Source organism: Akebia trifoliata, chromosome 15, assembly GCF_017979445.1.
Source record: "Akebia trifoliata isolate Shusen 1 chromosome 15, ASM1797944v1, whole genome shotgun sequence".
NCBI lineage: Eukaryota > Viridiplantae > Streptophyta > Magnoliopsida > Ranunculales > Lardizabalaceae > Akebia > Akebia trifoliata.
In genome coordinates, this window is record NC_141389.1 from 26,070,296 (window position 1) to 26,098,248 (window position 27,953).

A 27,953-nucleotide genomic window follows, 5' to 3' on the forward strand; every position below is an offset into this window, starting at 1 on the left:
CGATCTTAGTTATCGGAAATATTTGGAGTTGGAAATTTTGAATGGTAATATAACCTTATGGATTGATAAAAAGTGGTAGGTCTAGTGATAATGGAAATCATACCCATAAAATATGCCCTTTTAATAAGACTACCAACTGCTCAAATACATGGTAATTTGGCAAAAATTTGCAAATAATTACCAAAAGCATCTAGAGCAGTACTGCTCTCTTATCTCTTCGTTAACAATCTTCTTTACTAATTGTGGCAACACTGTTAATTAGGTATCCACCTTGGATTACCAGTTTATAGAACAAAAAATAATGTAAAATTCTTGGTTTACAATTTAATAATATATGTTTAAAATATAAACAAATCAACATCAGATACCCCAATTTGATTCCGTTCACACCAGGTTAGGACAACCTTATTCACCCTATATTAATAGAATGTAATCCCCTAAATTCTGGTCATCCTCGTGTGTCGTTTACACCCGGAACAATGCAAGGTCAAGCATTCCAAACATCTCAAGCAGACTTTATCGACTTCGGATTTCATGATTTTATGAACGATGACAGCTTCGAACAATTCATCGATCTAATTCGAGGAGAAAATGCTGATCCAATTGACAAATATAGTCAAAATTTTGATGGTGCGCTTATGTTTAGTGCCGGAATGGTCGAAAACCAGTTTTGCTCCACCCCACAAAGCATGTTCGAAATCAACTCCGCAAGTAATTCTAATCCTAACTTGAGTCTTAATCCTTTACCACCATTTGGGGGAGAAATTGAGAGAGGTGGTGATGAAGAAAATGAGGGGGACGACTCCTCGGGGACTACAACAACTACACCAACAAAAGGGACAGGGATGCGTCGTTCAAGAACATTGATCTCGGAGCGAAGGAGGAGAGGTCGAATGAAGGAGAAGCTCTACTCGTTGCGCTCCTTGGTTCCTAACATAACAAAGGTATGTTCGTCCAACCTTTTGCTCTAAGTACCTCTAATATACACATTGTTGATCCGTGAAAAGGCCACTTATAGTTGAATTAATATATCAATGTGTGTCATATAACATGTTTTATTTCACAAAATTGGTGTATAACAACTTGAAGTGGAGTGGTTCTAGTATGATTGAGGTCAGGATCATTAACAAAAGAGAGTTTATATTGCCACAAAACTTTTCTTTATCAAAAAAAATTGTTGACTGGAGTGCAGAAAATCATTATATATATATAAATACACAAAGCATATTTGGTGTGTTCCAGGCAGATTTTCAGTGAGGGCACTTGCCCTAATAAGATTTTCGAATTAAGGATTTATTTAGCTATTACAATAGATAACAGTAGCTTGTAAAACAATCTGCTAAAAAAAATCACTCTTAGTTTCCCCTACAAAATAATTTCCCTCTTAGTTGCCCTCATGTGGGCAAAATCTTAACCCCAAGGGATTGGCCTAGTGGCAAACCGAGCCCTGATAAGCTCCTCAAAAAGGGTAGCTCAAGTGTTCGAAATCCCACAAAGCAATGAATTCCTTGGGACCACCCTCCAGGGTCTGTTGACCTAACTCAACCAATTGCACGTAGGACTTTTGGGGGGGGGGTGCGCCCATGAGATTAGTCTCACCCAAAGGGTGGGGATACCCTCGATAAGCACACAAAAAATGTGGGCAAAATCCTGGCTCTGCCCCTGGTTGGACATGATTTCATGAATTAGTGTGTTATAAGAAAAGTTGGAATGACAATATAAGTTCTTTTTTTTAAATGTTACCAAAATTATTTACCACCACCAAGCTATCCCTTTGTAATCTATTAAAAATCTACCCTATTCCTTATTTCCTAGCAATAATTTTTAATCTATTTTTCTTTCCGATATACAGATGGATAAGGCGTCAATCATAGGAGATGCTGTGTCATACTTGCAAGAGTTGCAAATGCAAGCTAAGAAGCTAAAATCTGAAATAGCAGGACTTGAATCATCGCAAAAAGGCGTATCAGGAAGGTTTCAATGTTCCTTCGAAAATCCGAAGAACACTCATATTGCAAACAATAAGTACCAAATTGGCATGAAAATAATTCAGGTATATAGAGATATCAAATACTTACAGAATTACTGAGTACCACCTTTTTTATATCTATATATTAAGGTGCATAAAATTGCCTTGTTTTATAGATGGATGTGTTTCAAGTGGAGGAAAGAGAGTTCTATGTGAGATTGGTTTGCAAAAATGGAGAAGGGGTGGCAGTAGCTCTTTACAAGGCCCTTGATTCCTTATCGTCCTTCGACATTAAAAGCTCGAACTTCACCACAATTTCAGAGAGATCCATACTAACATTTACTATAGACGTAAGCCCGTGTAATTAATTGATTCTTCTTCTTCTTCTTCCTCATTTGATGTTTTATTGAAATTAATTAACATTGTTTTAATATAAACAGGTTCAAGAATGTGGGGAGGATGTGAACTTATCAACCTTGAAATTATGGATGAGTGGAGCTCTTCTAAAGCAAGGATTTGAGTTTAAAACACTATAGCTTCCTAACTTCACTTTCATCTCTCATGTCTCTACTCAACCAATCCAACAATGTTTTATTCCGATTTATTGCTAAATGATAGGTGTTGATCTACTGATTGTAGCTAAACTTGAAGTTTGAGGCCTTTTTAAATGAAGGAATAATATGAGACTTTATGAGGCATAAATAAGTATTATAGTTGTAATAAATTATCAATCTATAAGGTTTTGGTAATTGTTTTATTTAATTTTATATCATTTGTTCTCCTCATGAATCCAAATTGTTCCAAGTGATGATAAGGATGGTGACCAACCTGTATTAATTCTATCTTAAGTCAACCAAATTTTATTAAATTGCTAAAAGGTAAAAGAGATTTAATAAAGAAACCTTACATTGCCATATCAATATTTTTATAATATACACCAGATAATGAAATTAAATATGGTATCTATGGCATAACCAATTTTTTTTTTTTTTGATGAACCGTGTCGCTTTCCATTTCTTCTCTGAAGAAGCTATTTGACTTGGGTTTCTCTACGGGTGAGAATCGCTACTTGATTGGTTAAGACTGTGAGAGTGAGAGTGAGAAAGAGTAAGAAATCGAAGATTGGCTGTTGTCAGATTGTTTCATATAATTTTAGGAATTGGTGTGTTCTATAAAACGTTTGGGTTCCAATAAAGTTCTCTTCATGTTGAGAAAGTTATTTATAAAATCATTGATTTATCTTAAACATGTGTTTGCATAAATAAGAGAGATTCTATTGGCACACCAAATTTTACTTATAACTAGCCAATCCTGTTGAAATTAAGCAGTTTTTATATATAGATTGGGGTGTTATAAATAAAAGATGGGGTGTTAATAGAAATTCTCATAAATGATGAATCTCATTCGGCTTGTGGCTTCTTGAGGCCCAACTTCTTCTGGGCCAGGACACAGAGATGGTTGTTAAGCACATATTTGATCCATTTAAGTAGTGGGCCTAAAATTAGATTGGAAAATCTAACCAGGCCTATAAAACAAAGCCCAATCACAGCCCAAGCACATGTTGCAATTAGACCCTGTTTTCTTAAGGGTTTGTTTGGAACCTACAGTTGGTGGAGTTGGAGTATTGAAAGGTAGTAGCAACCATGGCTTTAAAACTCGTTTTGACATCTCGTATCATCCATGCATGAGACTTAGTTGTCTCGGATGACTTTTCCGATGCATTTGAGACATCTCATTCAACAATGAGAAAAATGAACATGAGTTTTAAATCTCGCCCGATACATTGACTTGTCTATCCATGTCATTGGTGGACAATACCGAGATGTACCAAACGAGTCGCCTCAATCTTAGGCGAGATTTAAAACCATGGTAGCAACTCCTAAAATGAACTACAATGTTTGGTGTTCATAGAAGTTGGAGTTGGAAGTCATCATAGGGTACCCAACATTGGGTGTCACAAGGGGTTGTGCGATTAGATGGCATTGACAAGGGCCAAGTTTTCACTAAAGGGTCCGTCGTGTATCCCCTCGAGATTTGTCCACTACAATGAATATGAAAAAATTATAAATCAAGGTAGAGAATAGAGAGAAAAGAGGGGAAAAACAAAAAAGAAAGTTCTTTTGTTTTTTTAAATGAAGATTTGGTCTAGAGTCAATCCACCATTCATTTTTTTTTTTATAATGATTGTCCCATGAACCTCCCTAATTCACATTTTCTAACTATTATCGAGTTCCCCAAGAGAACATAGATGGAGAAAGAGAGGGAAAAGACGTGAGAAATTAGGATTGGTTTCAATCCAACAAACAGCTGCCCGACAAGTATCACCCTCACAACCTAGGGTTGAAGTCGGGGCTTGATTTGGTTTGGATATCGAATTAAAATCCATTATATACGTCAATTCTCACTAATATAAATTTTTGGCTCATATACTAGTGGTTTCGCTCGGGTAACTTGACTATTACATTAAAGATTGCAAAAGTTAAGAAAACAAATTTTTGAGAGACATTTAATATCTTTGACACTATATGCGTGCATCAATTCCTAATCCTATCAATTTGGGTTTCAATTTGTTCAAGATTCAAACCACCCAGTATTAGAATCTATTAAATTGACTTGGCAATGTAAAAGACAATGATTATGGATAGAACAATAAAAGATTTCTAAAATTGGCTGGAGATCAAATTAGAATTGGATGAAGTTGAAGTTGATGGATTGAAGGCGCAGTCAAATAGGTTAAAATAATTTACCCAAAAGTTTGAAGCGCTTGAAGATGACTTTGCTTGAGAGAAGATTATCATCAAGGGTTTTGGACTCAAGATTGAAATGAGGACATTTAGGTCATTGTATGAAAGTCTTTCGAAAGAGACTGAGGTCAAGAGACATCATCATTTTGAAAACACAAGGGTGTCTCAAATATTCACTCAAGACACGGAGGGGCATATCTAAAATTTAAATCACCATTAAAATAAAGAAAGATTCTATTGCCACACCAACTTTTGTTAAGAACACCCCAATTTGGATTCAATCACTCAAGAATTAACAGTCTAGGGGTGCACACGATTCGATTTTGTTCAGATTGAAGGCAAAATTAGAATCAAATTGAACTTAATCAGTTCTATATATTCAAAATCGAATTAACTACCCTTTAGAACTGAACCAACCCAAACCAATCTTGATTTGATTTGGTTATGTTCTCGGATCTCTTAAAATAGATATCAAGATATTAATTATCAAATCTTACAGTTAAAAAACCCACGATCATCAATGATTTCAGTCAAAAGACGCAACAAATAAAATGACATTGCTAATATTATGTTAATATCTCTATAATCTTAATTATCTACTTAATAACATAAATGATCTTTTCAAAGTACGGTTCTAGGATTTCCTGAACCGAACCGAATCAATTGGTTTTTCAACATAGTAAATCAGATCCAGACCGATGAGCTAGGAAATCGATTCAAACCAATTCAAAATATCTTGTTCCGGTTCGGTTCACGGTTAGGCCTGATCCAATGTGCACCCCAAATTAGCACACATCTTGGGGATGTGCTCTTAGTAAAAGTTGGTATGGCTATGTAAGCTCTCTGAAAGAATTATTTGACCTTTTTACCCTCTCTCTGTCGCTTCTCCCTCCTCTTCGATCAGTCCACCCGTTGACCACAAAGTACAAACCAATTTTTATAGAGAGAGAAATTGAGAAGCTTCGAGAGTTCTTAAAGGTTCATTTGCTCTGTGTGTCACCACACACACATCACCACCACCTTATCTACTAATCTCCATTTCCATCTCATAATCCCTATAACAATGCAAGCTGTAGTACTGGCAGCCATGGCAGCCCAAACTGTCCTCTTTGCCTCTGCTTCTCAACCCTTCTTCACTTCCTCCTTACCTCACCCTAAACCTACCCTCCAATCATCCTTCCATGGGTCTTCCCTCAAATTCCCTCGCCAATCCTTAAAACTCGCCATTTCCCCTAAATCTCTCACCATCTTCTCCGCAACAAAGAAAGCTGTTGCAGTCCTCAAGGGAAATTCCAAGGTCGAAGGCGTCGTCACCTTGACTCAAGAAGATGATGGTCTGTAAACCCATTCTCCTCCTCCTCTGTTCTACAATGGGTTTGTTTTTTTTTTTTTTTGTGTGTGTGTGTGTGCTTAATTTACTTCAATTTCCACTGATAATAGGCCCTACATCTGTGAATGTTCGAATTACGGGGCTTACTCCTGGACCCCATGGTTTCCATCTCGTAAGTTCTCTATAATTTCTGATAAAAAATAATCCTTAGTGGATTTTTTAGCTAATTTTGTAATTTATTTATGTTTTTCAGCATGAGTATGGTGATACTACCAATGGGTGTATATCGACAGGTTGATTTCGATTTTGGGTTATTATCTGTTTAGAATTGTTTTTAAGATTGGAATGTAGTAATGTAGGTTAGTAATTTAGTTGTATTGTGTATTAGGGGCCCATTTTAATCCTAATGGGATGACACACGGTGCTCCTGACGATGAAGTCCGCCATGCGGGTGACCTGGGAAACATAGTTGCCAATGCCGATGGTGATTTGCTTTTTTGAATCCTAATTGGAGTTGTTCCTGATATTTTCATTTGTGAATTTGCTGAATTTGTTATTGTTTTGGTATAATATAGGAGTGGCCGAGGCAACAATCGTTGATAAACAGGTATTGCATGAATCTTGAATTCAGTTTTTGAGTATATTTTGATCATTTAGTATCATTATTATTGTTTTATTATTATCAATACTAGAGTTTGCCCGTAGTTTGCTGGTGCGTAGGTGTCCTCTTTGAGGTTAAGGGGGTAAAAGAGGAAAAATAATAAAGTTGAAGTGTTATTATAGGAAAAGGGGGAGAAGAGGAAATTGGAGGGGTATTATTGGAAAAATGGTACTAAAGGAAATGCAATAAAGTTAGAGGGTATTCTTGGAAAGTAAGAGAAGAGGAAGACAAAAAAGTTAAAGTTGTCCTCAATATTCATGAGGAAATTAACTCCCATCCCTCTTTATGTGAAGGATAAAGAGAATCAGGTCCACCTTTTTGTTTTATCATATAGATAGATTATTATTGTTATTATTATTTTTATGTTATTTATGGATTCAAATTCTATCCCACGTATGCACTTAGCCCCATAAAAATGAAGGAGGCCCAATGCCCCTCGAAATAATTGCTTTTATAGGATGGAGGGATGGTGAAATAGGGGTTTGAGACTATTTGAGCATGTTTTAGGGCTGGTTCTTTAAATTTTCATACGACAGAATATCTTGATTTCCACCACCTTGGACTTGGTCCTTAGTGTTGTACCATGTAAATTTCTTGTACATTTTGTGTGCAATTGTTATTTCTTTTTTCTCAAGTTTATGATGATATTGTACCTAGTAGATCAATGTTGTCCAATAACAACTTGTGTCTGGCTTAAGATTTCATTCTTGGTATTCTTTGTAGGATCTTTGAATGTTAACTTTATTTTCTTTTTCTTGAAATATGTAGATACCTTTGAGTGGTCCCAATGCGGTAGTTGGAAGAGCCCTAGTGGTTCATGAACTTGTGGATGACCTTGGAAAGGGTAAAGATTCATATTCACTAGCTTCAACTAAGATACATGTCATTTGATCATACTTTAGATGTAATTGGTAGATATTTATATATATCAACTATATTTTCTTTATCTCTTGTTTTGCTTTGTTTTCCAGTATCATCTAACTTTGATTTTTACCACCTGCAGGAGGACATGAACTTAGTCTTACCACAGGCAATGCAGGAGGAAGATTGGCATGTGGTACGCATTACTTATTCACACTACCTTTCAAGCTTAATTTTTTTGTTCTTTGAGTTGCAAATTTTTTACATTCGACATATGAAATTTCAATGATTAAGCTTTGTTGTAATCATTTCATCATCAGCTTTGATAATGGAGACACCCCAATTTTCCCAAGTCGAGCCCGAGAGCTCAATCGAAATTTAGTGAGTAGGGTGGACACAAGAGAATTTCAATCAATCAAGTGGGACTCACTCCATGCTTAAGCAAGTATATCAAAAGATTTTTAAAATTCATTTAAGCCTGGCTTTGAGTAACCAACGGTCAAGCTTATACCTACTTTGGCCATTAGTCACCTAATGTTAGAGGAATTTTGTTTTGGCTTTTACCTACTTAATGTTCAGGTTATCTTTTGCCTTGGCCTTCACTCAGCTAATATACAAGCCAATTTTGCCTTGGCCCTCACTTACCTATGGCTAAGTTGTTTAGACAATTGTCAGTGCACTTGAGTGCTCAAGATTTACGTAAGGAAATTGTTTCTTTAATCCCTTTCTTAATTGCTTATTCCTTAAGAAAATCTCCCAAGTTTCTCATTTTCCCTATGCATTAAGCATTTTCTAATTTTGCGACCTTGGTTTTCTAGGAATTGTTCAAGTCTTCTAATCTTGATTCTTGGTCAACCTTTGGTTCCTACAAATAGTCAATTACTCTTCTACTCCTAATTTGTTGAGAGTAAATTAGGGAGATTGACTTTTAAGCCCATTATTCCCATCCTTAATGCAAGGTCCAGTCTACTAAATTCCATGTAAATTGACTAGAATAAAAGGTCTTTGATTATTTTGCCCACCTACAAGAAGTAGTCTCTAGGTCTTTTACACTTCTACCATATTGTTGTTAAGAGTTTAGCGAATGCTTTGACACCTCTATCCTTTGATGATTATGATTAGTAAAATTCAAAGAGTTGCAAAGACCATCAAGGACAAGTTGTTGGAGGGTATTTGAAATCATTCATTGAGGTATTTTTTGGAATATTTTAGAGTTAAGGAAATTGGACTCTTCTATCCCAAAGATTTTCATATAGCCTATATATAGAGGACTCATTCAAGACAAAGGGGGAGGCAAATTAGAGTCCCAAAATTCTTTCTTGAAGTCTTCTTAAGGAACAAAATTTTGTCCAATTGAGTTCTTACTAATCCTAGAAGCTTAGAGCAAAAGAAAGGAGAAAGAAGAAGAAATGAAGTCCAAAGTGGGGAAGACACTTTTATTTTTTATTTTTCTTTCTTTACTTTTATGTACATTTAAATTGTTGCAATGTGATGTAGTTGTTTTATTTTCAATGGCATAAAGTGAAAGAAAGTAAGTCTTCACTATGTGAGTAATCTTCATTTTCTAAGTTCATAATAAACTTTTCTAAGAGTATTTAATTTCATAACAAGTTGTCTTTATTCCCTTTAGTTTTCAAGCAATTTAAATTCTAAAGTTTAGTTTCTTTCTTTAATGGCATAAGTAGGAAGAGAATAAACCTTCACCACGTGAAGTAATCTCTCCTTTTTAAATTCAGGAATAAGTTTCAATGGAACATTGTCATGCATACACATTAGCACACACTACTACTTTTATTTTCCAAAATGGTTATGAATCAATAGTGTAAAGCTACCTAGATTTATCCTTAAAACTCGAAACCAACAACGACAATCCCTAGATGACACATCTTCATGCATAAGGTGTAAACTCCCATAAAGATTTATCCAATTGATGGACATGTCTTTAAAGTTCCACTAACAAAAATACTCGTAAAGGAGTACATATTCATGTAATTCATGCTTGAGAACCAAAAGGTGAAATCTAATTAGATTTATACAAAAACTTCAAGTTTACAAAAAATTTCAGCAAGTATGAAATTTTTTCTATAGCTTGTTCATTGATTTCATTTGCAAGTTTAGAGGTTTGATTATATTTCGTGTAATTTTTAAGTGCTTACTACCTTTTCTAACTTCAAAAAAACTACAAAATTAGTTTTCTACTTCACTTTTGACAATCCTTTGGTAAGTACCAACTTGGTGGTTGAGACAAGATGACCTTCCTTGTTGCACAACTAAACCTCCTTACCCATTACTTCTAGGTGAAGACCAGATTTAAGTCACTATTTGCTTGAAAAAATGAATTTAAAAGCATCTTTTATGGTGTCCATTCACACCTCAACTCTTTGAATGGTAGCGACTCATAAACCTACGGAGATGAAGTCAAAACCTCATGTATTTACAAATGATAATAACCATATTCAAATTGTAGATATTAGAGGTTTAATGGATTTGACCTCATTTACGTGGGTTTAGGAGTCGCCGTCATTTATAGAGTTAAGGTGTGAATGGACACCATAAAATGAGTTTTTAAAATCTGATTTTTGAGTTTATAGTGACTCAAATCTGATTCAACCTAAGGGGTTGAGGGTAAGGAGGTTCGGTTATGAGACAAGGAAGGTGTTAGGCTCTTTATCTCACCCACCAAGTAGGTGAGTACCAAATATTGATCAAAAGTGAAGTGAAAACTAATTTTTTTAAAGCTAGAGGAGATGTTAGAGTATTTAATAATTAAACAAAGTATAGTTCAATCTCCAAACTTGCCAAAGAAGTCAATGAGCAAGCCATGTATGAAAATACATGCTTATTGGAATTTTTTGTGGGCTTGAGGTTTTTGTGTAAATCTACTTAGATTTCACCTTTCTGGACCTCAAACACTTCCTATCTATTTATTTACTTGCTTCGGAGTATATTTTTGTTGGTTAGGTTCTAAGGACATGGATGAAACATATCCTTGAAGGAATTTTCACCTAATGCATGAAATTATGTCCACTAGAGACTGTTTTTGTTGGCTTAGAGTGTTAACATATATATCTACACTTTTGACTCTCAATTTTTTAAAATAAAAGAAAGGTGGTGTGTGCTAAGGTTTATGCATTCTATGCTCCATGAAAGAACTTATAATATGTACTTACAAAAGGGGGATTGTTTCACATAGTGAAGACCTTATCTTCTTTAAGCCATTTACAAGAAAAAAACTAAACTGGGAATTTAAAGTGCTTGGAATTGAAAGAATTTAAAATAAATTAATATGAAATTAAATACTCTTGAAGAGTTTATTATGGACTTAAAAAATGGAGATTGCTTCACATTGTGAAGACTTATTCTCTCTTCCATATGCCATTTGGAAACAAAAGCAAATAACTACATTTACATTGTTAGGAATTAAAAGTGCATTAAAGTAAAGAAAGTAAAGAAAAGCATAGATAGAAGGGGGAATTTAGGGGTTAAATTACATAAATATAGATCCTACACCCCACCTTTGTCTTCTTTAACTTTCCTTTTTCCTCCTTATTATAGGCTTCTACGGTGTATAAGTGAACAATTAGACAAAATTTTGTCTCTTTAGAAAGTTTCTAAGAAAGGATTTTGACATAATTTTGGGACCCAAACTTGCCTTTCTTTTGCCTGGGATGGCTCTCTTTTTTAGGCTCGAAAGAGACCCTTAGGGATATAAGTGTCTAATTTCCTTAACTTCAAAGTATTCCCAATAAAACCTCAATGAATGACTTCAAATGCCCTCAAACAACTTATTATTGGCGGTCTTTGCACTCTTCTTAAGTCTTACCAATCATTATCATCAAAGAATGAGGTGTAATAGTTCATAAGGTTTTGGAGAATCCTATTGGGAGGGTAAGTAGTGTCCAAATCTCTTGAATTTAGTCAAACTCTAGAGAACCTAGTAGCAATGACATGTAATTTGTGATAGAAAATTAGGACAATTACAGTAAGCTAGGCTCCTAAAAACTTGAGGGTAGAAAAGTAAAAGGTTTAGAGGTTCTAGAGATTTCTTGTGGGTAATCAAAGGAGTCAAGGTCCCTTACTTTTGGTCAATTTGTATTGAATTTAGAAAATAAAGCCTTAAATTAAGGATCAAAACGATGGGCTTAAAGGTCAATCTACCTTAATTGTGTCTCAACAAAATGAGGGCAAGGGGGTAATTATCTATTTGTGAGGACCAAGGGTGACTAAAAGTCAAGAGTAGAAAAAGAATACAATTTCCAACAGACTAAGGTTGCAAAATTAATGAAGATTTGATGCATGAGTAAAATTGGCAAGTAGTTGGACTTTATTGAGGAAAAAATAATTAAGAGAGGGATTAAGGGGTAATTTTCCTAAGCAAATCTAGAGCACTCAAGTGCACTGATCCCCAACAAAACTGCCTAATCGAATGGGCCTTGGGTGAATGAAGTTCCGTGTAAAAATGCATGAGTCGATGACTCACTTAAGGCTTAGTGCAAACTTTCCTAGGGCCATAAGTGACCCAAGGCCCGAATGAAAATCAACCTAGGCCATGGGTGACCATCGCCCTAGCTTTGTTTTAAGCTTTTAAAACACTATTTGAAGAGTTAGGCTCCATTGTGGTGGGCCCCACTAGATTAAATTGAAAATTTTGAATCGGGCTTCAGTTTACTGGATTTCGATAGCTCTCAGGCTCGGTCCAGACAAATTGGGGTGTCTACACAAACAATTGGACAAAACTTATGAAGTAGATCTAATTGATGTCAAACTTGTGTTGTGGTATACTTTAACAACTCTTGAATATTTGTTTTGCATTGCAGCCCTTTGCCAATAGATTCATAACTGTTTTAATTTTTTATGATCTTTATTTTGTTAGTCAATAGGTACCATTTTGCTTTACTAATGCTTGAGTAGCTAGTGCAATTCATGAAGTTGATTTTGGTATTGGTTTTAGATCTTCGGGCATTTCTTAACTTTTGTCAACTTCTGAGATAATTCCAAGGGACAACAAATGGATAAATGAAGAGTGGAAACATTTGTTAATTCAAGGAGACTTCCTTTAGATATTCAAAATGGGTAAATTACCATGTTGATGCAGTTGATAATCTCAGAGTCAGAGCAATATGAAAAGTTATGGTGTGATTTTCTCGTGGAAATGTTTTCTTAGCAAACAATATAACTCTCTTATAAGGAAATAATAATACTCTTAATACAAGTAAAATATATGTGAGAGATTTTAGGTGTAAAGGGTAGAGATCTATGGTGGATGGGAGAGAAAAGTGAGAAATTTTAAGGATTATGTGTTTTATTGCTTATATATAAGCTTGTCCTTACTGAGAAAGATTATAATTCACTTGTTGTAAGAAAATACTTTAATTGAATTGGATATATTATTGTATAGAACTACGCTTTTTAATACAGAGGAGCAACCAAGTATGCAATCCACATTTCATATCTTCAACACTGCCCCTCAAGTTGTAGGCTTGGAGCAGTAATGGTGATGATGCCCAACTTGGCAACAACTACTCATAATGGTGACGATGCCCATGATCACATCAACCTACTTTTAGAAAAGAAGATTTCTAATATCAAATCATGATTGTGTTAACCAAATAAATAAATTAGATTATGAAAGATGGATTATACTAACTCTCTTTCGCGAGGAATTTTTTATAGAACATTAAAGTAAAGGGTAACACTGCTTTCCGTGTTCTATGTGTTGATGTGTACCAACATGGCTTAAATCCTAAACTGTCGTGTCCTTGTTACATAGTTTGTAGCAATGCAGAAGTCTCTCATGGGGAAAGTGTGCATCAATATGTGGATATGTGTGTGTGTTTGTTTTGTGAGGCAGCTAGTCATGAATATATAATGTGAGCTCTTAACAAAGCTTGTTGTACATATGGTTTAGTTTTATTCTTTATTTAGTTAAAAGTCGTGCTGGAGTGACCTCAAGATTGTACTTCATATCACACATCCTGACCTAAAAGTGTGTAGGAACCTTAGATGCTTTTTGACTTGTATCTCGATGAAAACATCTATGATTCCTACACACTTCACGTCAGGAGGTGCGATATGAAATACAATCTTAAGCATTATTCTTCAATTAATTATGATGTCAGTTTACCTTTGAGAATATTTGGTTTTTGGGTTCTCAAGCTATCCTCGCCCGTCCCGTCCCCTTCCGAATTCTTCGACTTTGTTGTGTTCTCATCATGGGTCGTCGTGTGGATATGCAGGTGTGGTTGGCTTGACTCCAGTTTAAGCTCTTCACTCTAAAAGATGGTAACTACATGCTTTGTTTTGCAATTTGATTATATAGATAGAGAGCTCGATGTTCTTTCCAAATTCAGGAAAAAAAAGTGTGTAGTTGGAATTTGCATGGACATCGATCGTGGATTTAAATACTCTCGTCCCAATAAAGTTAAGAATTAGTATGTTCGCTTTGTGAATGTTGAAGACCTGACTATGACTCTTGAATGCATTAACATTAGACCATGACTATATTTATTTATCTGATTTTTTTAAAAGAGTTGTGCGCTCTTTGTATGCTCCCTGACGTGACAATGCATAAAACCATAGATTATTTTCTTCAAGATACACAAGGATAAAAGATCTGCCACATCAGAAAGCGTCAGTCTATCATTAATCTTTTGAAAAAAGATGGTTCTATGGCATTGGGATGACCTTCGACGAAAAATATCACTGCCCTTTTGAATGCTCTTGATCCCAAGATAATCATGGAATTTGGTGGTGGGACCTATTGTTGTATCAAACAGATGGTATCAAAAACAGGTGATGGATCTAGGGCATAAAATGGGTCGGATTTTATCCAAGTGATACAAATTTAGTGGGTTTGGATTATAGGAGTAGATCCGAATAAAAATATGGGTTGATGTCCCTTGTCCCTAGTTGGATACAGATATGTCCCTCTATCTGCCCTAGATCCAAATGTATTACTTTAAAAACTTGATGTTTTTGAAAATATATTTTATTTACTATTTCAATGGAACATGAATTCTTATAAAATAAATGAATTATAATAGTAACATATAATAATATAGAAATTATAAAAGAAATATAGCAAAAAATAAAAGGTTGAACGATCCAAAATTATCCAACCCTATTGACACGAATCAAAAAATTCGGTTGGAATCCAGTCTAATGAAAATAATATGGTTCGGATATGATTTTAGGTAATAAGATCCAAGTTGGATTTGGATCCGAATCGGATATGGATATGCACATATCCAACTTAAACCTGATTCATTTTAAACCTTAAATGGACTGTTAACTAGCCCCCACAAGAAGCAAAATTGTGAGAAATTAACAAGGAAATGAGTGCTAGTCGACTCATCAATCATCAATCCTTAGTTTACAATGTGGACCAGAGAGTGACTTCATCATCTAATCTTAATGCCTCTTTTGACTCTTATATAGCCGACTTTCCTAAAATTTTCCTCCTTCGTTCACAATTGATCGAGTGTTATATATCTTATCTTAATAGCTCGTTTGACTATCATAGCCGACCTAATTCCACTTGACTTTCTTAGGGTTGACAATTCTTTTCTTCTCTCCCGCAAAATACGTTGTTCATCCTTCTTATTACTGATCTCCATCTTCATGGGTTTATAATTTAATAGAGTTGCTATTGCCCCCATCAACTTTTACTAATGCCATGCCAATTCCTATGTAAATCACCAAGAATTGATTATAGTTGGTGCTGCGTTAGTAAAAGTTGGTGTGGCAATAATAAAAATGATTTCGATCGATCTTGGCACACGATAAAAATCTGCCACCTTTAACATTGGTACCCACTTAATCCATTTTGACTCAACCAATCCAATTTAACTAGGTTGGTAAATACCATTCAAACCACTTTCAACATCAATTAAAATATATATGAGTTATGCTGGGGTGACACAGGATTAACTGTGATTCTCACAAATCGGACGTGGAGATGCGTACATAATCGTAGATGATTTTTACTTGTATTGCGAGGAAACACATCTATGGTTATATGCACATCTCACGTCAAAATTGTGAGAATCGCAATAAATACCCTGTGTAACCTCAGCATATATATATATGGGTCCCGTTCCTCATCCTAAGCTTTACCCTACACTCTAACAAATGTGTTTTGTCCTACATGGGTTAGAAGTTTTGGAATGGGCTGATTTTTGGTGAGGTTGATCTCTATGGTGAGGAGATCATCCTCACCAAAAATCAGCCCATTCCAAAACTTCTAACCCCATAAAAAATGGTTTACAAAAAATGGATGGTCCACGATTTTTCAACTTGTAAACATGGGGCTAAAAATTTCGGAATGGGCTAATTTTTGGTGAGAATGATCTTCTAATCATAGAGATCATCCTCACCAAAAATCAGCCCATTCCAAAACTTCTAACCCCATAAAAAATGGTTTACAAAAAATGGACGGTCCACGATTTTTCAACTTGTAAACATGGGGCTAAAAATTTCGGAATTGGCTAATTTTTTGTGAGAATGATCTTCTAATCATAGAGATCGTCCTCACCAAAAATCAGCCCATTCCAAAACTTCTAACCCATGCAGGACAAAACACGTTTGTTAAAATGTAGGGTAAAGCTTAGGGTGTTGAACATTTCTCATATATATAGGGGGCGTTCAATGGCCAACTTTTTAGCAAACTTTTTGGCAAAACATTTTTCAAAACATGAGTTAGAGGTTTTGGAATGGGCTGATTTTTGGCAAGGATGATCTCTACGGTGAGGAGATCATCATCACCAAAAATCAGCCCATTCCAAAACTTCTAACCCCATCAAAAACAGTTTACAAAAAATGGACGGTCCACGATTTTTCAGCTGGTAAACATGGTTTAGAAGTTTTGGAATGGGCTGATTTTTGGTGAGGATAATCTACTCACCGTAGAGATCATCCTCACCAAAAATCAGCCCATTCCAAAACCTCTAACCCATGTTTTGAAAAATGTTTTGCCAAAAAGTTTGCTAAAAAGTTTGCCCTTGAACGCTACCCATATATATATATATATATATAGGTCCCGTTCAGCACCCTAAGTTTTACCACACACTTTAACAAACGTGTTTTGTCTTACATGGGTTAGAAGTTTTGGAATGAGCTGATTTTTGGTGAGGATGATCTCTATGGTGAGGAGATCATCCTCACCAAAAATCAGCTCATTCCAAAACTTCTAACCCCATCATAAATGATTTACAAAAAATGGACGGTCCACAATTTTTCAACATGTAAACATGGGGCTAAACATTTTGGAATGGGCTGATTTTTGGGGAGGATGATCTTCTAATCATAGAGATCATCCTCACCAAAAATCAGCCCAATCCAAAACTTATAACCCATGTAGGACAAAAAATATTTGTTAAAATGTGTGGTAAAACTTAGGGTGCTGAACATTTCCCCATATAAGTGGTAAAACTTAGAAGATCCTCCTCAACAAAAATCAACTTATTCCGAAATTTCTAACCCTATGTTTACAAGTTGAAAACTCGTGGACCATCCATTTTTTGTAAACCATTTTTTATGGGGTTAGAAATTTTGGAATGTGCTGATTTTTGGTGAGGATGATCTCCTCATCACAGAGATCATCCTCACCAAAAATCAGCCCATTCCAAAACTTCTAACCCATCTAAGACAAAACACGTTTGCTAAAGTGTGTGGTAAAACTTAGGGTGCTGAACGGGACCCTATATGGGAAATGTTCAGCACCCTAAGTTTTACCACACACTTTAACAAACGTTTTTTGTCCTACATGGGTTAAAAGTTTTGGAATAGGCTGATTTTTGGTGAGGATGATCTCTATGATTAGAAGATCATCCTCCCCAAAAATCAGCCCATTCCGAAATGTTTAGCCCCATGTTTACACGTTGAAAAATCGTGGACCGTCCATTTTTTGTAAACCATCTTTGATGGGGTTAGAAGTTTTGGAATGAGCTGATTTTTGGTGAGGATGATCTCCTCACCATAGAGATCATCCTCACCAAAAATCAGCCCATTCCGAAACTTCTAACCCATGTAGGACAAAACGCATTTGTTAAAGTGTGTGGTAAAACTTAGGGTGCCGAACGGGACCATATATATATATGGTCCCGTTCGGCACCCTAAGTTTTACCACACACTTTAACAAATGCGTTTTGTCCTACATGGGTTAGAAGTTTCGGAATGGGCTGATTTTTGGTGAGGATGATCTCTATGGTGAGGAGATCATCCTCACCAAAAATCAGCTCATTCCAAAACTTCTAACCCCATCAAAAATGATTTACAAAAAATGGACGGTCCACAATTTTTCAACTTGTAAACATGGGGCTAAACATTTCGGAATGGGCTGATTTTTGGGGAGGATGATCTTCTAATCATAGAGATCATTCTCACCAAAAATCAGCCCATTCCAAAACTTCTAACCCATGTAGGACAAAAAAACGTTTGTTAAAGTGTGTGGTAAAACTTAGGGTGCTGAACATTTCCCCATATATATATAGGTCAGGTTCAAACGACAACCATTTCAACACACATATAGACAACGTGTTTTGTCTTATATGGGAAAAAATGTTTGGAATGGGCTGATTTTTTGTGAGGATGATCTCTGTGGTGAGGAGATCATCTTTGCCAAAAATCAGCTCATTATGAAACTTCTAGACCGTCCAATTTTTATTGAAAAATTATAGACCGTCCAATTTTTGTAAATCAATTTTGATGGGGTTACAAGTTTTGGAATGGGATGATTTTTTGCCAGGATGATCCCCTCATCACAGAGATCATCCTCACAAAAAATCAGCCCATTCCAAACATTTTTGCCCATATAAGACAAACACGTTGTCTATATGTGTATTGCAATGTGTGTTGCAGGAACCCGACCCTATATATATATATAAAAGGTCCCGTTATTTGGCCAACAGTTTGGCAAAATTTTGGCAAACACTTTTTCAAAACATGGGTTAGAGGTCTTGGAATGGGCTGATTTTTGGTGAGGATGATCTCTACGGTGAGGAGATCATCCTCACCAAAAATCAGCTCATTCCAAAACTTCTAGCCCCAGTTTACAAGTTGAAAAATCGTGAACCGTCCATTTTTTGTAAATCATTTTTGATGGGGTTAGAAGTTTTGGAATGGGCTGATTTTTGGTGATGATGATATCCTCACCATAGAGATCATCCTCACCAAAAATCAGCCCAGTCCAAGACCTCTAACCCATGTTTTGAAAAATGTGTTTGCCAAAATGTTTTGCCAAATTGTTGGCCAAATAACGCTACCCATATATATATATATATAGGGTGGCGTTCAAGGGCCAACTTTTTAGTAAACTTTTTGGCAAAACATTTTTCAAAACATGGGTTAGAGGTTTTGGAATGGGCTGATTTTTGGTGATGATAATCTCCTCACCGTAGAGATCATCCTTACCAAAAATCAGCCCATTCCAAAACCTCTAACCCATGTTTTGCCAAAAAGTTGGCCCTTGAACGCCCCCATATATATATATGGGACAGTTCGGCAGCCCTAAAGTTTGCCAAGTTTAGTGCCAAACATTTTTCAAAATATGGGTTAGAAGCTTTGGAATGAGCTGATTTTTTGTGAGGATGATCTCTATGGAGATCATCCTCACAAAAAATCAGCTCATTCCAAAGCTTCTAACCCAATCAAAAGTGATTTACAAAAAATGTTTGGCACCAAACTTGGCAAACTTTAGGGCTGTCGAACCGCTCCCTATATATATATATATATAGGGTCCCGTTCGGCACCCTAAGTTTTACCACACACTTTAACAAACGCGTTTTGTCCTACATGGGTTAGAAGTTTCGAAATGAGCTGGTTTTTGGTGAGGATGATCTCTATGCTGAGGAGATCATCCTCACCAAAAATCAGCTCATTCCAAAACTTCTAACCCCATCAAAAATGATTTACAAAAAATGGACGGTCCACAAATTTTCAACTTGTAAACATGGGGCTAAACATTTCGGAATGGGCTGATTTTTGGGGAGGATGATCTTCTAATCATAGAGATCATCCTCACCAAAAATCAGCCCATTCCAAAATTTCTAACCTATGTAGGACAAAAAACGTTTGTTAAAGTGTGTGGTAAAACTTAGGGTGCTGAACATTTCCCATATATATATATATATATATATCCAACACCTCTGCGTCTTCTCCACTGAATCTCATGCACAGTCATTCTCCGATCTCTCTTCTTTTTTCTCTCTTTCTTTTTTTTTTCTTCTCTCTTTCTTCTTCTCCGATTTCTATTTTTATTCTTCTCCTCCTCCTCTAATATCTTTTTTCTATTCTCTCTTTGACCACCATCGGATTTTATAGAGTCGTCGAAATCGTTGGAGGATGAGGGGTGTGCAAGGAATCCCTTTGGCATGGAGTACTTAAAACAAATTTTAAATTGTTAGAGGTGCCAATGGGGGGCGTTCAATGGCCAACTTTTTGGCTAACTTTTTGGCAAAACATTTTTCAAAACATGAGTTAGAGGTTTTGGAATGGGCTGATTTTTGGTGAGGATGATCTCTACGGTGAGGAGATCATCCTCACTAAAAATCAGCCCATTCCAAAACTTCTAACCCATGTTTACAAGCTAAAAAATCGTGGACCGTCCATTTTTTGTAAACTGTTTTTGATGGGGTTAGAAGTTTTGGAATGGGCTGATTTTTGGTGAGGATGATCTCCTCACCGTAGAGATCATCCTCACCAAAAATCAGCCCATTCCAAAACCTCTAACCTATGTTTTGAAAAATGTTTTGCCAAAAAGTTTGCTAAAAAGTTTGCCCTTGATCGTTACCCTATATATATATATATATAATATATATATATATATATATATATTATATATATATAGATTTTTTTTATAATTAAGACTCACTAACATTTAAAGTCTTAAAAATCCAGAGAATCGTCTTTTGGACACCTTAATAAGGTGTTATTTACACTTGAAAACATCATCTGAGTAGACTTGGATTGGTTCAAGTTTTAAATCGAAGTTCGATTTTAGACCCTACATTTCTATTGGTCCACATGTATTGAAAAACATCTTAAATTTATAAAAATATCCTCATTGAGATATCCTTCAATACACACGTGGACCAATAGGAACGTCGCGACTCAGGAGCTCTCCAAACTTGCACTCATCAAACCATGCGCTTCTCTAGAACTTTGTATATGTTCAACATCCGTAAGATACACGTTATTTTCTTTCAGTCTCATCATGCTTTCCCACCTCAATAACGTGTTGGTTATTTATAGGAAAAGATTTCAACTACTTTCCTTTTCTTTTCTTTTCTTTTTTTCTTTTTCAATTTTCTAAGCTATAAACCCTAAAAATGACATTTAGAAGGGAAAAAAATGCCTTTTAGAGCCATCAACGCAACTTGTCATGTATTGCCAGCCCAAATCAATTTCCTAATTTTTTTTCTGCTGAGTCAACTGTGCTAATAAACACAATATACGTGGCCATTCGGTGGTCTCCAATGCAATTTTCCTCATAAATACACACAAATGACTAACAACATACCTCACCTGTCACGCCTTCAATTGTTCACACCTATACCCATTAGCATGAAACTTGACAATTCAAGTCGGTGGAATGTCCTCAAAGTCAAGTCAATTTGATGACTCACGAGTCAATTAGGATGACTTAATAATTTATTTATGTTTTGCTTATCATCGGCATCCCTATCCCCACCTTTCGGATGAGACTAATCCAATAATCACACGCACCACCCCCTTGGAAACTCTTACGTGCAACTGGTTGAGTCAAGGGTCAACTGAACCCTGGAGGGTGGCCTTAAGGAATTCATTGCTTCGTGGGATTTCAAACACTTGACATATCCTTCCTGATGAGCTTATCAAGGCTCGGCTTGCTACTGGGACAACCCCTTAGGATTGAGTTAAATAAAATATATTATATAATAGAATGAAATAAATGAAGGTGTATTAAATTTATAACTAACTTTTAGTACTTCAAAATAAATGATAATATTTAACTTTTTCTCCCAAAAAAATATATTAAATATAGGCACACAACTCAGTTGAGTTTTGTTACCAGACTTGGTGCATTTTCGAGTTGACTCAATTATTTAGCGAGTTGTTATGTGAAACTGATTCCATCAAGTTTAGGGGTCAGGGTCATCTTAAAATCTAACCCAATCGAGATTTCTCAGCTGAGTTTCAAGTCAACTTGACAAGTTTTATTTTCCAAGAGAGAATTTAGAGTGTAATTTCATTAAGAGGAATGTTACTTCATGAAGCTAACGAGTGGTGTTAACTATATTTTAAAAACTCAACTCAGATTGAATGCCCATCGAGTCAAGTCAAGATGAATCAAATAAAAATATGTAATATTTAGAAATATTTTAAAACAAGGAATTTTATTTATTTTTCTTCTCCACAAAAATACTATACATTGTCAAATAACTATATCTAGATTTTTACCTGACTCGGTGCATTTTTTAGCTGACTTAGGCCAAGTTGATTTGATGATTTACAAAGAAGTATACTTATCAACTTGGTTCCATCAAGTTTCGTAACCGAACCACCTCGAAATCTAGTTGAGTCAACTTAGCCAAGTTTCGAGTGGACTCGGTGAGCTCTAAACCTATGATGTAAAACCTAATTTTTGGATGTGGAGTAGGCATAAAGTCCTTGTCATTAAAAGGAGGTTTGCTACCACCCACTTTGTCTCTTGTTGATCTTACCCATATAAAGTGGTACTCATAAACATCACTACTACTACCACTTACTACCCATAGTCCATACCACCACTACCACTAGTATCTCCTCACTCACCTCAACAAAGTGAAGAAAAAAAAAAAAAAAAACACTAGAAGATAAGACGTCGTTACTCTTCTTATTAACTATCACAAATTAGCTTGTGTTTTGTTAGACTTTTTCTAGGCTTTGTTAGTATTGTTCGAGTCACACTCCATGACAGAAGGAATGGTTAGATTGGTTTCTATATATACCTCTCCTTTGGCCTTTAGTAGTCACAACCCATTAACATCTACTTACTCCCCTTCTTTACTTTAAATTTTTTTATAGACTTAGAGAGCATTTACTATAGGTTTTGTTCTGGATTCTCACTATTGGATTAAAAAAAAAAAAAAGAAGATAAAATTATGGTATGAGGTTAATGGTCTTTAAATAGTACAAACAATACATGTGGTGTGTATGCAATGGACAATAAGATCGATTGAGATTGAGTTGGTTGGTTCATCTATTGGTGGAGATCCAATTAGATAATGGGTCATCATCGTCGTCTACACTTTATCCAAATTAACATAATTAGGTAACATGAACCCTTTATGATGTTTTATATTTGTACAACATCATAGCATGAGAGAAGGGTGAGCACAACGTGAAAAAAAACCTATATTTGACAACTCAAGACCGTTGAATTTCACAAAATTCAATAGACTAAGGCGCCGAATTTTTCATTGTCAATTTTTTTTTTCGACAAATCGAAAACGTCAAATTAATGGAGGATGGGAGAAATTTGATAGTTCTAAGCTGTCGAATTGGGGAACATAAAAATTTCAACGGCTATGAGCCATCGAAATATAATTTCTAAAATTTGTTGGCTTTGGCCCGTCGAATTTTCTTGTCAAAATTTTCAATTTTCACATGGTGGAGAACTGGTGACACTTAATCATATTAAATAATTTTTTTGTTTTTAAATAACAAAATTACTCTTGAATAGATATATTAATGCATGTCAATATATTATATAAAATAAAATAAAATTTTGAAAAAAAAATTCACGAGAACAAAATGTGCGACGAAAAGCCTTGTGCCATAGCATATGTCCCTCACCTAGTATATTCTAATTCAAGAACTTGTTCCTAGGCATATGCTTGATGTTTGTTTTTTATGTTCTCAATCCCACAAATTACTTTTGATTTCACTTGCTTGGAATATATTTACCTTATAGATATTGGTGCTCCAAGAGGCCAGTTGCCTCCCCCTTGCTAGTCTGGCCTACGGTTCGGAAGTCCTACACCAATATATATATTAGGAATTCATGAGAGGCAAAGTCAATGTAATATGAGGGTCGATGTATATTGAGCAGATGTTATCCTGTCAGGAATTATCATTCATGAAAGTGGTTTGGACGGGGGTATTAATTCAAGGTTTCAAAGGGTTGATGTAACTAAGCTCTCCTAATAAGGAGAGGAAAGGCACATGCAAACTCAAACCAACTCTCCAATTCAAGAAAGTCCATTTCTTTTCTCTTCATCTACTCTGTAGTTCTATCCGCTATTCGTCGAGAATTAGGGGTTAGGATTTTTGATAGATTTGACTGACTCTTTCTCTTCATGAATTCCTTTCCAATCCAATAAATCCCTAAATTTCATTGATTCGGTAGAATACATTTCAGGGGCCTCAATCCAAATCAGGTATCAATCCAGATAGCTCTACTGCCTCTCCTGCCTCAAAACTTAGAGATATATATATCATATCTAAGTTATAAATAAAGAAAAGATTTTATTGTTTTAGTATGAGGTAATATGCTGACAAAGCATTTATGTAAAATAAAGGGATGCATATAGTGATAAAGTTAATATTTCAATAGGATCACAAACCTCTTGCAAAGTGGATGTAAGATACACATTGTAAATTAATATATGGCGATTTAAAGTCGTTTCACACTTTGATGAAATATTTTTGAATATAGTGCTCTTACATTCAGGCGGCGGATTTACAGGGCATTTGCCCCCACAAGAATTTTTAAGGTCTATGGATTAGCAAGCTATTATGACAGATTTTAGCGGCAGATAAAAAATCAGCCACTATTGCCCCCATAAAAATAAAAATAAAAAATTCCACTCTTAGTTGCCCCTACAACTTTTTTTTTTTCACTCTTAGTTGTCCCTACAAATTTCTTTCTACTCTTGGTTACCCCCACATGAGCAAAACTCTGGCTCCATCCCTGCTTACATTCCATCTTTCACACTTGTACCTACTTTACTCTCTAATCACTAAGCTCCTAATAACCAGATACATGATCATCAAACAAAAAAAGACCTAATCCGGGTTCGATTCTATCATATCAAATTGGATCATTGGGTCAACCTAATTAATTGACAAACTTACATATGAAAAAGAGCATAATTTTCTGATGCCCCCTCTGACACACTCCCCTGACATAGCATGGGTTAGAACCATAGATTCTTTACCCTCAGGATACACAATTGTATATCCCCATGAATATGTGCGTGTATCCAGCGAAAAAGAGTATGATTCTGGCATATGTTAGGGGCAATGTATCAGAGGGGGCCGTCAGAATATATATATATATATATATATATAAAAGATATTCTTCTTTGTGGAGTGGATGCATGTTATTTTAAGGAGTGCTTAGTTGCAAGGAAAAAAGTTCCATGAGTGGCTCAGAAGTTACCAAATCACTCATATGGGTGACATGTCAAATGAAGCTAGTATTATAAGTTTAATATAATATTTAGGTGAGGCATACTTTCTCTCAATACCTCATATAACTACTGATCGTTCAATACCAGTTACTAAGATCTACTATATAATATACAATATAAAGTCTTTTAAGACTTTATATTATATGAAGAGAGAGATGATATATTATTGGTTAAGAGGAAGTTTAATATGAAAGAGAGATGATGATGACGTATTATTATTATTCTTATTGGATAGAGAAAAGATGGAGAAAGAGTAATTAAGAAGAGAGGGAGAACTAATCAAACTTCTTGTGTCCACCAAACCATATGGATGCTTTACTTTCCTCCATCACCTACTGCTACTGCTGGCGTTCCATTACGTGCTACACACAACCACCCACCTAAATAATTCGTTACGCCAAGAATCTTCCTTCCTTAACCCACTTCACTCATTCATTGACCTGCCACCTTATACTTTGGGTTGGTAATGGGTTGGATAATATCCATTTACCCGATTCATCCTACTCAAGTTATTCGGGTATAGATACAAATTTTTTATCCGATTAAGAATTTGGATAAATTTATCTGCAATTATTTTTTTTCTGAATATTTTTAGGGTTAGATATAGATATGCATTATATTCAACCCGAATATCCATTTATCCTAATTCAATACGGTAAATTCAAAATAAAATATATGTATAACTCAAAATTAAGGTTTTTCCATTATCTTTATAATAAGATATATATATATATCCGACTTGGATATCAATTTGAAATTTTGAGCATAAGTCGGATTCAAATATCCTTTAAAAAAGTGGATAAATAGTCAAATATGAATATCCTTAGGATAACTGAGCAAAAAATCGGATATGGATAATCAGATATAGAGTTGGATAAGAATATGGAAATAGTTTCATCCGACCCACACCCAACCCATTGCCAGCCCTATTTATACTCTCTCTCTCTCACATCCACATTTAACTTTATGATTCACCAACCCATTTTAATCAATCACAAATATTTCAAGTTTTTACTGTCAAAACAAATCATATCATGACAACTCTATGGCTATTAATGGATTAGACCAGACCTTCCATCCAATCCATTTTAATCCAATAACTACGGTTCAGGTTTATCAAAGATTTGGGTTCAATGAGGACCCATTTAGATAAGAATCTGATTTTATATTTTATGGAATCGATTTTGGGTGAACCCTCTACCAGTCCAATAGGGACCAATGTAATTATGTGTGTGAATTAGATAAATGACCTATGTTTAATTAAGATAGGGCTTAGATCCATAGCTCAGTTGGTACCAAATTATATTGGTACCAATCCGATTTTTCCTTGGGATTCACTCTAAGTAGATCTTGAAGACTAACAGTCTAAATTTGAACTTGTTGCACCATTATTTTTATCCAGTAAGGCCTTGGATTGATGTGAATCGTGACAGTTAAATAAAAATATTTGAATCATCAGAAGATAACTTTAGATGATTGTTTTAAATCTTGTCCAAGACCGAGATGACTCGGACGAGATTTTGAAAATCTCAGCCACAAATGGTAAAACTCAGCCAAGTCAACCGGTATATTTTAGATTTTGATTAAAATAATTAGGTTTTTTAGAATTTAAATATTTATTATATAAATAAAACATGATTTTATGACTGAACATCTTCTAATCTACCTTATTATATTAAAAAAAATTATAATTATTTTAATTTAAATATATGTAAATAAATCATTGTAAACCGAGCCAAGTGATCTGTCTATTCCAAGACAACTTGATCTCGTCCATGGACGAGAAGTCAAAATGAGTTTTGAAACCATGCATTAGATAGAATTAAGTGGAGGAATATAGTTCATTCAACTGATACCAAAATTTTGAGATAATGCTTTGACTATGATTCTAGACTATCTAGAATTAAGTCTCAATCTGATTTTGATTTGTCTCTTTATGGATATAAATACCAAAAATCATTGTGTAATAATTTTTTGACGCCCCCTTTGACACACACCCCCATCACAGAAGCGTAGATCGTAGATTAGTTGCCTTGGGATATTCATAATCATAAATATTTTCTTATGTATCCCGAGGCAATTGATCTACGGTTCTGTGATGGGGGTGTCATATTATCACAATTCAAAATCATTTTGATTAACGACTTATACTCATCGGATTTGAGCATTTTCTCATCATTGGATTTAAGAACAAATCCTTGGGTGGATTTTAAAAAGCATATAAAATGACCCAATCCCATGGTTATATTAACTAATTAAGTAGATTTTAGGTGAGGAAATTCACCATTTAATGGGCCAATAAATCGATAGTTGTATGCAACACGTGATGCACAAAAAGACCATTCAATCAGATTGCAACCTTACATAAATCTGTACTTTAGAACAAGGCAAACTGAGTAGCCACACAAACTAAGGACCGGATTGGGAATCCAAAAATCAGTTTTGGCCTCAATTTTTAAACTTTTCTTTGGAAAATTCTAAGGACCCACATTTTTAAACCTTATGTATATATATATATATATATATACGATTTTTTTTTTTTTTTTTTTTTTTTTGTCTTGAAACACTTTCTGAGATACCAAGAGATGGGCTCTAAACATTTATAAAGCCAGTGGAGTCTGAAAAGTATGACATATGGCATTTTGGTAATATGTAAGAAAAGAACAAAAAGGGTAAGTATGAATCTGAAATGCCATAAGAACCCAAGTGGATATATTACCTAAATAGTCATTTGACTGAATTTATATTTATACCCTTGTTTTGAAGTTCATATAATAAGATTTAAATTAAGGGTAAAATTATCATACAACATATATCCATTTTGGTAAAAAAGAAATAAATATCAAAATAGATATATTTTAAAAAAATAGCGAAGAACAAGAAAAAGAAGAAAAAAATGCAATCACACATAAACAAACAAATTTTACGTTGTTCCCTAAAGATTGAGGTACGTCCA

General features: G+C 35.0%; 2 protein-coding genes across 3 annotated transcripts; both read left to right on the plus strand.

The window, feature by feature from the left end:
- Positions 1-203: 203 nt before the first annotated feature.
- Positions 204-2,718, plus strand: FRU (FER-like regulator of iron uptake). Its single transcript, XM_086426155.1, has 4 exons — positions 204-944; positions 1,853-2,053; positions 2,146-2,319; positions 2,410-2,718. The coding sequence occupies exons 1-4, from the start codon at positions 480-482 to the stop codon at positions 2,503-2,505; spliced, it is 936 nt and encodes a 311-aa protein (XP_086282281.1). The 5' UTR covers positions 204-479; the 3' UTR covers positions 2,506-2,718.
- Positions 2,719-5,603: 2,885 nt separating this feature from the next.
- Positions 5,604-14,060, plus strand: LOC147384839 (superoxide dismutase [Cu-Zn], chloroplastic-like). 2 transcript variants are annotated; one of them, XM_086425728.1, is made up of 8 exons: positions 5,604-6,047; positions 6,154-6,215; positions 6,297-6,336; positions 6,432-6,527; positions 6,619-6,650; positions 7,473-7,548; positions 7,708-7,761; positions 12,517-13,765. In XM_086425728.1, the coding sequence occupies exons 1-8, from the start codon at positions 5,777-5,779 to the stop codon at positions 12,555-12,557; spliced, it is 672 nt and encodes a 223-aa protein (XP_086281854.1). In that variant the 5' UTR covers positions 5,604-5,776; the 3' UTR covers positions 12,558-13,765. The 2 variants fall into 2 exon arrangements, with proteins under 2 accessions (XP_086281854.1, XP_086281855.1); XM_086425729.1 differs by lacking the exon at positions 12,517-13,765 and adding an exon at positions 13,802-14,060 and having other exon boundaries at positions 5,606-6,047.
- The last annotated feature ends 13,893 nt before the right edge of the window (positions 14,061-27,953 follow it).

Bases quoted from the DNA above. Each gene is read 5' to 3' on its own strand.
- FRU (XM_086426155.1), top strand. From the start codon at position 480: ATGCAAGGTCAAGCATTCCAAACATCTCAAGCAGACTTTATCGACTTC. The intron at 945-1,852 runs GTATGTTCGTCC...TCCGATATACAG, and splicing joins TGGTTCCTAACATAACAAAG to ATGGATAAGGCGTCAATCAT. The intron at 2,320-2,409 runs GTAAGCCCGTGT...TAATATAAACAG, and splicing joins TACTAACATTTACTATAGAC to GTTCAAGAATGTGGGGAGGA.
- LOC147384839 (XM_086425728.1), top strand. From the start codon at position 5,777: ATGCAAGCTGTAGTACTGGCAGCCATGGCAGCCCAAACTGTCCTCTTT. The intron at 6,048-6,153 runs GTCTGTAAACCC...CACTGATAATAG, and splicing joins CTTGACTCAAGAAGATGATG to GCCCTACATCTGTGAATGTT. The intron at 6,651-7,472 runs GTATTGCATGAA...TGAAATATGTAG, and splicing joins CAACAATCGTTGATAAACAG to ATACCTTTGAGTGGTCCCAA.